This window comes from Hordeum vulgare, chromosome 6H (genome assembly GCF_904849725.1).
Source record: "Hordeum vulgare subsp. vulgare chromosome 6H, MorexV3_pseudomolecules_assembly, whole genome shotgun sequence".
Lineage (NCBI taxonomy): Eukaryota > Viridiplantae > Streptophyta > Magnoliopsida > Poales > Poaceae > Hordeum > Hordeum vulgare.
The window spans coordinates 483575190-483588123 of NC_058523.1; the positions used below are offsets into that span (position 1 = coordinate 483575190).

The 12934-nt window shown below is 44.3% G+C and overlaps 1 protein-coding gene across 1 annotated transcript; it reads right to left on the reverse strand.

The window, feature by feature from the left end:
• Positions 1 to 775: 775 nt before the first annotated feature.
• On the reverse strand, positions 776 to 4770 carry LOC123402222. Its single transcript, XM_045096116.1, has 9 exons — positions 4448 to 4770; positions 4053 to 4370; positions 3794 to 3943; positions 3629 to 3712; positions 3503 to 3540; positions 3364 to 3405; positions 3195 to 3257; positions 1718 to 1854; positions 776 to 1072 (listed from the first exon to the last, which is right to left on the reverse strand). Exons 1-9 carry the CDS (start codon positions 4654 to 4656, stop codon positions 1037 to 1039), a joined length of 1077 nt encoding a protein of 358 aa, XP_044952051.1. The 5' UTR covers positions 4657 to 4770; the 3' UTR covers positions 776 to 1036.
• Positions 4771 to 12934: the final 8164 nt, after the last annotated feature.

Genomic DNA, 12934 nt, shown 5'->3' on the forward strand with positions numbered 1-12934 from the left:
CGAAGCCACTTCACGGCGCCTTGTGTTGGAGGCTGTGGTTGTGCCTCAGCCATGCTCCGCTCTGGGAGTCACCTCCGCTGACGGGAGTGTCGAGCCGTTGCGCTATGAGCGGTCGTGGCCTGCGAAGATGGGGCTGGCGCTGTCGGCATAGACGGAGCCGGTGTGCGAGGGATCCGGCGGCACGTGCGGACGGGCGGCCACGGATACAGGGCATGCAGGGCGGCCACTAGCGCGGCGGCCGCGCTGGGCGCGTCCGGACGGCCACGGGCGCCATGGTCCTGCGCGACCAAGGTCAGGCGCGGCCACCGACAGTCGCGGGCGGCGAGGCCACGGCACCGGCGCATACTGACGCAGTCAAGACCAGCGACCGGAGCGGCTGCTCGACGGCGAGCGCCCGTGCTCGATGAAGGCGACGCCGGAGCGCCTGTTCTTCTCAGATGTCGAGAGTGTTGGAGGTGGGTGCCGGGAGCGACGCCGTTGGAGGCATCATTTGCGAGCCCGAGGGCACCGGCGGAGGTGGGGGCACGCGCACCAGCCAGGGATCGAGTCCCTTGTTCATCTGCGCGCGGGAGATGAGGAGCAACGGCACCAGGGCCGAATCCATTGGTGCGGTGACCCGCTTGGTGGTGGTGACCATCATAGCGGCAATAAGATAGCGGCGACGGCCATCCTCACCGTCACTCGATTCTCCTTCGATTCTGATCTATTTTGCTTTCGGTAGAAACTAGGTGCTGACAACGTGTTAAAATAAAGATCGGCAGAGAAGTTCATACAATAAAATGAATCAAGTGTCCTCTTTATTGGATGGTAACTGCTATTTATACAAGGGAGGGGACGCCAGTAGAGAGGTGTTTGTTCGGAGGAGGTGCCTGTTGAACAGAGAACCGGTGCCTGTTGAACAGAGAACCGGCGCAGCAGTTTGCAACTGCATGCGGTTAGTACAAGCAGGGATTAATCCCTTAATGACTATGTTAATTAATCTTAACAGTCACCCTGTCCTGGTTATGAACCTAAGGTGGTTGATTTCACCAGCCAGCTAGTGAGCTTCAGCCCAAACGTCATTCATGTGCACCTGCAATCCAGCACCAATTCCACTTGTGTCAATTGCGTGAATTCATGCCACATGAAAGCAAGCCACAACTATTGAAAAAATTTCATTCAAAAAATGCAAATGAATCAGTGTGCAGTTCAGCAAAATGTTTGGCAGATATGCAAACCTAGTTTCCACACTCTATTGCTAGTAACAAAAAGAAGTTCCACCTCCCATGTACCACATCCTGAGAGTTGAAGTTAATTTTCAGCATCATATTAATAGCCATGTGTTTTGATCAACATTGACGTATGCAACCATCTATAATTAGCAATATGAATAATTTTGTCTAAGAGAGGCACCCCGACCACCTTTGGACTAATCTTACTCACCCTACCAAGATCAGTACAAAAGAAAATGCCAGATTTGACATTACAGTTAATGACAAATATAGTGGTAAGTCCAAGTCCTGCTGACAACAGCATACTTTGTTCTTTCAATATTACTCCCTCTATCAAAATATAAGATGTTTTTTTACACTACGACAATGTCAAAAAACGTCTTCTATTTTGATACGGAGGGAGTATTATTCAGCTATAGTTTAGAATGAAAACATTTTGCAGTGTGACATTCTGCTGCTAACTGTAATATTTGCTAGTAGAAGCAGGGATAAAACCAGCATCTTACCATGCTTGCTTCCCCAAAAGTTCCGGTAGAACGTTGCCTTTTTGAATCCAAATATCCATCAATAGTTGCCAATTCTGCCCTTGGATTCTTTCTGGGATTGGAACCATCGCAGGCACCTTCTTGACTCTTTTCTTGGCCTATCCAAGAATCAATGCTCATGAGGATCATTGGGTACAATCAAAGCATAATGTCTAGTGTTCTCTAACAGTGAATATCACATTGACCAAAGGTGCGCGCAGGGGTTTGTGCACATTTCAAAAAGAGGCTGCACCAAGTTAAATTCAACTAGTTTCTTCTCAAGAGAAGGATTTTTCAGCAGAACCTATATATATTACAAAAAAAGAAAAAGGACACGTGCAGGTGATAAGATGGCGCATCCCACATTTGCAGTATGCCAAGCTTAGTAGCTCCTGAATGCAAATGCAACCCAAAAACTACCATGAGACAGAAAATAAGTAAAGAACAAAAATAGGTAATAAATGGATGATTCAGACTCAAGAATATTTCCAAATTATTATTTTTAATAAGTATTTTCCCGTAGAAATTTAGAAGCCATGTGGTAAAAAGAAATCAGAAAGAAGCGGGGCCAGTCATGAACTGGACTAATGAAACTGAAACATCATGCATCATTATCAGTAATAAATATATCCACTTGCCTATACTATTTGCTTAATTAAAAGTGGCATGAGAAGAATATCACGTGCAGACTTCTACAGTACATGGTTTTAAATCATAAAGCTTGAAAAGAGATTTTGTAAAGCTAGGAGAGAGAAAGTTAAGTCAAAGTTCCAGTTTCTAATCACAGTATTTAGATCAAAGAACTTGAAAGTCACAATTCCAATTTTCCACAATATAGATTAAAAATGAATACATGCAGGTGAAAAATTGTTTTAATGCATTGCACATGCACGTCTGCAGTATGTCGTCCCAAGCTATCATGTAAAGAAAACAAGCAAAAGAACAGATGCATCACTCACCACGACTGAGAAAAGGATATCTTACACATGGCTTTTCAAACAAAAATCCCCCTACGAAATTACGAACTAAGTGGGTAAAGAGGAGCAGATAGAAGCACGAACGGTTATCAACTGAATTAATGAAATCGAAACATGCACATATATCATCCGCAATGAGAATGCATATATTCACTTACTACCATATGCAGGGCAAACATGCTGTGATGTGCTCGCATTTGGACGTTGGCCTACATTGTGTAGAGAAAACTTCTACAAATAGGCGCAAACAATGTCCTTAAGACCGAAACTGAAGATTTCCAATAAACTGTAGCATGGCCTAGGTATTTACTGATTCATAGAACAGATCACAGGAATGCCTAAAGCATAAATCAAGTGAAACAAAATAAACTCGCAAATATTAAAACCGCAGCAGTAAAATCTAGAGAGAAAATAAGCAAAGAGTAAACCAAAACGGTGGCAAATGACATTGGGTAGAGAGCAAAACAAGAGTGAGAGGTTACCTTCCTTCACAGTTTGTTGGAGCAGAGAAGCCACTTTATCTGAACCAGCTCGTAAGCTTTCATCTGAAGATAACACAGTTCATCAGTCGCCACATGTACGACAATACACATGAAATACCAAAAGGTGTTTACTTATCTAAAACAACAGGACAGCAGAGTAGAAACAAACCCATGATAGTCGCAAACCATTCCTTTGCATCCTCAATGAATTCTACGCATTAGAAAGAAAAACGATTCATGATTATTCACTGATAGGTAGGTATGTGCAGGGTACACAAGTATGCAAAGGAGAAATTCCTTGGTTATACCGAAACTTGAGTTGGCTAGAGATCTTGTGTAACGCTGACTGTAAAAAAGCAAGAAACATCAATGAGATGAGCGTACCAGAGAAGATGCTATTAGCCCAGCAAATATGAATGTGTATGTTGTTTTACCTCCCCCTGAAAAGGATGGCCCTCGCAACAGCAGCTGGTCGTAGATGGGGCCGCTGTTCCTTGACGCGCCGCCTCCTGCACAATCTATCAAAGCAAAAATCACCAGTTATAGTGTGCACATTGAGCAGCAAATAACTAGCGTAGGCTTGAGATCCGATGAATTACCCGGAGCCAACGTCAATGGGAAGCACCTGGTGCGGCTTCGTGTAGCAAGTCGGCAATGTGAGCGGCCTGTTGAGCTCTGGGGTCCGCGACGCTAACCTGAAGAGGATGTACACAGCTTCCCTCCTCACTCCATCCCAGTCCATGGACGCCCTAACCAGCATTCAGGGTGATTTATGTTTTTGAAATATAAGAAAACTCATATGATGAGTCCTCCATGAGGGCAACTGAATGAGCAACGCGTGCAAGCTGTAGGTCGTACCTGAGCTCCTCCGACGAGAGCAGGGCTTGGGCCATGACACGAGGAAAGGTGTGGTTCGCTTTCGTTTTCCCGGCAGCAACGACGTGCTGCATCCAATGGTGGGCAAGGAGCTTGTCCATGGCGGACCCATCCCCGGCGGCGATGCTGGCCAAGTAGTGATGCATCAAGAGGAAGTTACGAAAGGCGTGGGCGTGGAGGCTCTTGGGGCCGGCAGGCAGGAAGCCATCAAGGTAGTCGATGGAGTCCTCCCACAGGCCCTTCCTCACGAGCCACTGCAGATACTCCAAGCAGAAGGGCGCACTCGCCTGCAGCATCAGCCTGCAAATTAACCTAGATCAGTTCCGCAAACAAGTACTGGTTCCTGTGTTGAATCGGGGAAGGGGAAGGGGACGCACCCGTTGAAGGCGACATCGTAGCGCTGGCGCGAGAGGAAGGCGAGGAGTCGCCGGAGGCGAAACCGCGACAGGCAGGGGTTCTCCGCTTCGTCGGGGAGCTCGGCCGCCGTCATCGCGCCGGGGCAGGGCTCGGATTTGGGGTCGAGGTCTAGGGATCTGGGGACAGGGGAGGGGTCGAGGTCTAGGGATTTGGGGGCTTGGGAGCACATCCTTCCTTAACGCGGGCGGATTCGACTTGTTGGGGAAGAGGCGTATAGGGATTGCAACTGCAGGCTCGGTTTGGCTTTTTCCTCTGATGAGGAAGATGAGATGGGGGGATTCGATCGAGGGCATCCTCTTTTTGGTGCTACCGCACCTTTATGCCGTGTTTCGTTCCGGCCCGATTGGAATTGGAATTGGAACATACCTGGCGCCGGCCCGGCACGGCCCACTGAGCCACGTTTAGTAATCGGCCGTGCGGTACCAGTTCGTGGGCTGCGTCTTCAGACCCAGTCACGGTTCGGTTATTAAACAGGCCGACCTGTTTGTCCGATTAGCACGCTGGACCGTATAATTTCAGTCTCATGGACTTGTTTTTAGGCCTGTTGGACCATATATTATGTATATATATTAAAAATATGTAAAAAGAATAAAAGGGCCGTGCCGTGTCGGCCCGCGTGCCCAGCCTTCAGGCCCAGGCACGGCCCGAGGCATGTCGCGTGCCTGGCATGACCCGTTTAAATCGTGTCGGATCGGACCCGTGTCGTGCCGTCATGGTGGGCCGGCCTGTTTAGCCCGGTCCGTTTGGCCAGGTATGAATGGGAATGACATGTATCTAAAAAAACGATTAGAATGGCATGGACCGGACCTGTTTTGAAGACTTGTTTGGTTGTGTAGTACGTACTGTACTAAATTTAAATAAAAATCAACTAGTTTCCAATGAATGACTGAATATTCCGTCGACGATGGATTGAAGACGAAAAATATAGCCCCAAGTTACGTTACCGATGGATTGAAGACGAAAGAGGGGATGCCTTCCCGGGTCATCCCCAAGCTTAGCCTTTTTCGGCATCCTCGAATCAACTTGGGTGCCTTGGGCATCCCCAAGCTTGAGTTCTTGCGACTCTTTATCTCTTTGTCCATAAGAACTTCACCCAAAACTTAAAAACTTTACAACACGAAACTTAAACAGAAACTCGTGATATCATTAGTATAAGAAAGCAAACCACCACTTACTTAGGTACTGTAGCAAACTTAAATTCTACTTATGTTGATGTTGGGTTACTGTATTTTCAATCTTCCATGGCTAATACCCCCGACACTATCCATAGTTTCATCAAAATAACCAATCAACTCAACAGAAACAGAATCTGTTAACAGCAGACCAATCTTTAGCAATCTGTATACTTCGTATACTTTTGGTACTTCAAAAATTCTGACAAATTACGACAGTCTGAAGAAATTGCGTAGAAATCAGCAGAAAAAAGAATCAACTCAAAAGCTCTCACAGAAGAAAAAAATCTTTTCGTGAGCAGAAAGTTTCTGTCTTTTCCAGCATGATCAAACGATCATCCCCAAGACTAATCATATCGGTTTTACTTGGCACAAACGCAAAAGAAACACAAAAAACACAATCGTAACAGAATTATGAAAGTGTGGAAAACACAAAACAGAAAGAAAAGGATAATTCGTTGGGTTGCCTCCCAACAAGCGCTATTGTTTAACGCCCTTAGCTAGGCATAAGGTGATGGAATCACATATAGTCATCTTTGATGCTCAAACCATAAGTAGCCCTCATCATAGATTCATAAGACAATCTTATTTTCTTTCTAGAAAATGCTCCATGCCCTTCTTTAGAGGAAATTGAAATCTAATATTCTCTTCCTTTATATCGATGATAACACCAGTAGTCCTTAGGAAAGGTCTACCAAGAATAATGGGACATGAAGGATTGCAATCTATGTCAAGTACAATGAAATCCACGGGTACATAGTTCTTATTTGCAACAATAAGAACATCATTGATCCTTCCCATGGGTTTCTTGAAAGTAGAATCCGCAAGATGCAAATTAAGAGAACACTCTTCAATCTCATGAAAACCAAGAATATCACATAAAGACTTTGGAATCGCGGAAACACTAGCACCCAAATCACACAAAGCATTGCATTCATAGTTTCTGATTTTGATCTTGATAGTAGGTTCCCACTCATCATGAATTTTTCTAGGTATAGAGACTTCTAATTTGAGTTTCTCTTCAAGAGATTTCGTCATAGCATCTACGATATGTGCGGTAAAGGCTTTGCTTTGGCTATAAGCATGTGGAGAGTTTGCAAGGATTGCATCAAGGAAAAGCATTCAAACAAGGAGAAACTATCATAATTGAATTCCTTGAAATCCAAAGTGGGAGTTTCATTACTACCCAATATTTTGATTTCTTCTACTCCACTCTCCACACCTTTATCATCAAGATAGGTGGACTCCGAATCATTGGGGCGTTTTTTAACCAAAGTGGATTCATATCCAGCCCCTTCATCAATAGGTTTGACACGCGAAAACAAAGATTCAAGAGGAGTCACACCAAGCACTTTAAGATCTTCGTGATTTGCATCACTAGAACACACCCTTTTGAACCATTCATGCTTAGCGCGAATTTGGACGATTCTTTCTTTGCTCTCATTCATGGAGACACGCATAGCTTTTAAAGTTTCATCCAAGTTAACCTTGGGAGGAGCACATCTAACTTTCAAAGCATCAATATCACAAGACATCCTATCAACGCTCTTAGCCAAATCGTCTATTTTGAGTAGTTTTTCCTCTATGGACGCATTGAAAATCTTTTGAGAGTTGATGAACTATTTGATATTACTCTCTAAATCAGAGGGTAATTTGTTATGATTTCCATAAGTGTTGTTGTAAGAATTGCCATAGTTGTTAGAGGAGTTACTAGGAAAAGGCCTAGGAACATAGTTTCCTCTAAAAGAATTGTTGTTGCCAAAATTGTTCCTACCAACAAAATTAACGTCCAAACTAGCGTTGCTACTCTCAATCAAGGAAGATAGTGGCATGTCATTAGGATCTAAGGGAGCATTTCTACTAGCAACCAAATTCATCAACTCGTCCATCTTAGCACTAAGCGAGTTAATTTCTTCTATAACCTGTACCTTTTTGCTACCACGTGACCTTTCAGTTTGCCACTGAGAGTAGTTGGTCATGATATTGTCTAGGAGTTTTGTAGCTTCTCCTAATGTGATTTCCATGAACGTTCCACCTGAGGCGGAGTCCAAGATATTGCGAGAAGCAAAATTCAAACCAACATAAAAGATTTGTATAATCATCCACAAACTCAAGCCATGAGCGGGACAATTTCTAATCATTCACTTCATCCTCTCCCAAGATTGTGCAACGTGTTCATGATCAAGTTGCATCAAATTCATGATATCGTTACGGAGGGAGATAATCTTAGCCGGCGGAAAATATTTGGATATGTAAGCATCTTTGCACTTATTCCAAGAATCGATACTATTTTTAGGCAAAGAAGAAAACCAAGTTTTTGCACGATCTCGCAAAGAGAACGGAAAAAGCTTCAATTTAACAACATCATTATCCACATGTTTCTTCTTTTGCATATCGCAAAGTTCAATGAAAGTATTGAGATGGGATGCGACATCTTCACTAGGAAGGCCAGAAAATTGCTCTTTCATAACAAGATTCGGCAAGGCAGCGTTGATTTCATATGATTCCGCACTAGTGGCGGGAGCAATCGGAGTACTAATAAAATCATTATTATTAGTATTCGAGAAGTCGCAAAGTTTGGTGTTTTCAGCCATGATGACTTCAACAAGCAAACAAGAACACAAGCAAGCAAGAAAACTCGCAAAGGAAAACGGCAAAAGGAAAAAGAAAACGACAAAGGAGAAAGGCAAATGAAAACGGCACATGTGAAGTGGGGGAGAGGAAAACGAGAGGCAACTGGCAAAAAAGGTAAATGCAAGAGATGAGCTTGTGACACTTACTTGGATAGATCTTGACTTGATCTCCCCGGCAACGGCGCCAGAAATCCTTCTGCTGCTGGCTACGCCTATAGGGATTTCCTTGGCAAATATGCAAAGGATTCCCCCGCGGCCTTGGACCTTGTGTTGGTGTTCCCTTCAAGAGGAAAGGGTAATGTAGCACAGCGGCGGTAAGTATTTCCCTTAGTTTGAGAACCAAGGTATCAATCCAGTCGGAGGATCGCGTCAAGTCACAAGTACCTGCACAAACACAAAGAGCTTGCACCCAACGCTATGAAGGGGTTGTCAATCCCTTATAGATTGTTTGCAAAGTGAGAATTGAAAGCAAAAAGTAAACAAAGCAAAGTAAAAGTAAAAGCGGATATGATAGTTGTGAGTAGACCCCGGGGCCGTAGTGTTCACCAGTGACTTCTCTCATGAAAGCAAGTAGACGGTGGGTGAACGAATTACTATCGAGCAATTGATAGAACCGCGCAAAGTCATGACGTTATCTATGGCAATGATCATACATATAGGCATCACGTCCAAAACAAGTAGACCGATACTTTCTGCATCTACTACTATTACTCCACACGTCGACCGCTATCCAACATGCATCTAGTGTATTGAGTTCATAAAAAAAGAGTAACGCCTTAAGCAAGATGACATGATGTAGATGGACAATCTCAAATCTATGATGAAAGCCCATCTTGTTACCCTTGATGGCAACAACACGATGCGTGCCTTGCTGCCCCTTCTGTCACTCGGAAAGGTCACCACACGGTATGAACCCAAAACCAAGCACTTCTCTCATTGCAAGAATCATAGATCTAGTTGGCCAAACAAAACCCAAGACTCGGAGAGACTTACAAGGATATCAAATCATGCATATAAGAAATCAGCAAAGACTCAAATATAATTCATAGATAATCTGATCACAAATCCACAATTCATCGGATCTCGACAAACACACCGCCAAAGAGGATTACATCGGATAGATCTCCATGAAGATCATGGAGAACTTTGTATTGAAGATCCAAGAGAGAGAAGAAGCCATCTTGCTACTAACTACGGTCCCGTAGGTCTGAAGTGGACTACTCACGAGTCATTTGAGAGGCAATGATATTGATGTAGAAGCCCTCCAGCTCCAAAGTCCCCTCCGGCAGGGCACCAGGAAGGGTCTCCGGATGAGATCTCGCGGAAACGGAAGCTTGCGGCGGCGGAAAAGTGGTTTCGTGGACGCCCTGATTTTTTCTGGGATTTTAGGGAATAAATAGGCCAAAGAGCTAGGGCAGGGGAGCTCCAGGGGGCCACAAGCCTAGTAGCCGCGGCCCCCCCGGCCGCGGCTACAGGACTTGTGGGCCCCTTGTGGGCCTCCTGCCTTGGTCCTCAAGTCCCCCAGTCTTCTTCTGTTCTGGAAAAAAATATTTCGGAGATTTTATTCCGTTTGGACTCCGTTCCAAAATCAGATCTGAAAAGAGTCAAAAACACAGAAAAAACAGGAACTGGCACTTGGCACTGAATTAATAAGTTAGTCCTAAAAAAGATATAAAAGGTAAATAAAACATCCAAAGTTGACAAGATAACAACATGAAACCATCAAAAATTATAGATACGTTTGAGACGTATCAGGGATCTACTATTAAAGACCTCGTCGTGAAAAAGTAAACGATTAAAACAGACCATCGATGAAGTTAACGGTTTTAGAAATAAACCTTTTTAATCTTATATTTTAGAGGAAATATTTAAGGCGCCATTGAATGCATGCATGATGAAAAGCAGAGAAGGAATTGGTCACAAGCAGATTTTTTATCTAGTATTATTTACTAATACGATGCATGCACATGCAGTTTGATACGGCCATCTGCATGCCACTTTTATGTCGCTTGCTAGCTTATGTGTGTATCTACAACCAGCCGTCGCACGGGAGGACGACCGTGCGGCGCCGCCGTCTAGTCGGTTCTTTTATTTTTATCAAGGCATCCAGTAAATCCAGAAATAGAAACTGAGTCCTCACCGATCTCAAGATCGTGCCACGAATGCGCGGCCACCGCCCTCCTCGACAGCGACGACATGATCCTCTCGTTGAGCTTTGATGTCGGCCGGCTCGTCGGCTTCTGCGCGGCGGCGGCACTCGTCGAGTCCTCTTGGCTCATCCTGCTGCCTGCCTACCAAAATGAACCCGTAGATGAGACCTTGGAAGAAGATCCAATCCCCTTACAGGACGATGAAACAACACGCATGCTAGATAGTTTCTTTTCCTACTCGAATCAAACACTAGCAAACAGATCAGCCACACAGAACATGGGTAGATCGACGCGGAGTTCGCCGGCGGCGAAATTAGGACAAAACAGAGCAAAGCAACGATGGCGCCTAGCTAACCACCGTGTATCGGATCGATGCTAATGAAAAATAAGCTTTTGGGATGGGACCGGAGGAGGATTCAATTGCGCTGCTGCGGTTGGAGGTGGAAGTACGGAGGCGGCGGCGACGGCGGTGGCGGTGGTGGGGGAGCAGGCGGCTCATGGCCTCGTTGAGGTCGCCCATCTCCCACGAATCCAACAGTCGCAACGGTCGCGACCGCATCCTCCTTCATGCCTATCCGCTGTCACGCGGCCCGATCTGCTCTTCTCGCGGGTAGTTGGCTGCCTAGACGGCGGCAGCGAGGCGGGGGGCGTGGCCATGGGTGGTCGGGGACGAGCTCGTTGGCAGGAATGGGATCTGGGGAGGAGCGCGCTGGGGGAGCGAGCCGCACGGACGGGAGGGAGAGGCAGAGGGATATGGATCTGGGAGAGAGGGCAGATGGGAGTGGGGAGACGGGGCGTTAGAAGGCCATCCACTTTGCCGTCCGCGTGGGGATCAAACTGACGGCAGAGGGGTCGAGGCACACGACAAAGGGGCCCTATGCTAACGGTAACGGGAACGACTTGAGCTGCGGTGACCCTTTAACGTCTGCCTAATCATTCTTTGCCATTAGTCGTGTCTTTGCCGTCTGTCTATTTCATCTTTGCCGTCTGCGAGCAGATGGCAAAGAAAGCACTGATGGCAATGAGTATCTTTGCCATCAGCCATTCCTTTGCCGTATGTTTGCTCGCAGCTGACGGCAAAGATCAGGCAGACGGCAAATAACTGAATTCCAGTAGTGTTTAAGTATTCATTGTGACAAAAAAAATCAAAGTTATAGTAGAAGTCCAAAAGGAAACAACAAAACATGAAGCTTCCTAAAATATAATGTACAGCGTAATGGGTATTGGTTGCATTAGCGCCTACCATGCTAATGAGACAATAAAGGCAATCGTACATGAAAAATGTAAGTATATATACTTTTCACTAATGAGAGCATGTTTCACATGGTAAAGCTTCAGAACTAAAAAACATAAGCAAAAGAAAATATATTAAAATCTAATGAATGACATGGAGAGTGTAGAAGGCCACTTGAGAATCGTAAGTACAATCTATATAAAAATGAATTGTAAACACTAAAACATTGGTGTAGACGATTCTAAGCTTTATTTTAGACTATCAAAGGAAATTTGTCATGACAAACAACCTTGAGAAAGAGATGAGAAAAGCTAATGAAACGACCTAACTTTCTTAGTGTGTGGCTGCTCTCTCCTAAATGCAAGGAAGCAAACACGATAATAATTTCGATGCCGCCACAATAGCCAAAAAAGGTTTTTTTTATCAGCAGTAGTCGGTACTGTAAAGTTAGGCCATATCTATCTTTTCTTGGGAAAATCTCGTATAGCTAAGGGTTTTTGGTTTATCATCCATTACTATTTAACCTAGAGCATGGCTTACAAAAAATACGTACATACATATCATAAACATTATAGGATTTGAATGAGTTTCATCCAAGCCTTGAGAAAGGATTAGAATTGGTTGATAAAGCCATTTTGCAACACATATGCCAGAGTAAAGAACTAAGGACCTCAATACAACGTAAAAAAATGTGTGGAGTATTGACTGACTGGAGCTTTGAGCATGAACCCACCATGCCTTCATCCTCACTATTTTCTAATAATATTCAGCTTGCATGATTCTTTCAATATTTGGAAACAACAATTACGCGAGAAAAATAATCAATCACATGACCTGGTATAAATCATGTTAAAGTTGCAACTATGTTGCAGTACGTGATTGCTATGTGCTTGTGGCATTCCTATAGATGTAATACATATAGTTGTTAGACCGAAAATGGTAAATTATCAAGAGAATTGTTTGAACATATACAAAGCAAAATAAGTGGCAAATATGCACATCCACATGAACACTTTAATAGCTAGCACTTGAGGTGAGACCAAGCTGATCCTACTTCGGTACCTAGTATGTGATACAAAATCAACCATGGTAGTGCGAAACCGAACCAATCGAAGCTTCTTAGTGCTGCATTAAGTTGAATACTAATATCAATATACATTGTATGCTCACTTCATCACTTGTAACTTAACTTTTCAATATAGTATTCACCAGAGATAATCATATCCATATTGTTGGTGAATACATCAAATTAATTATT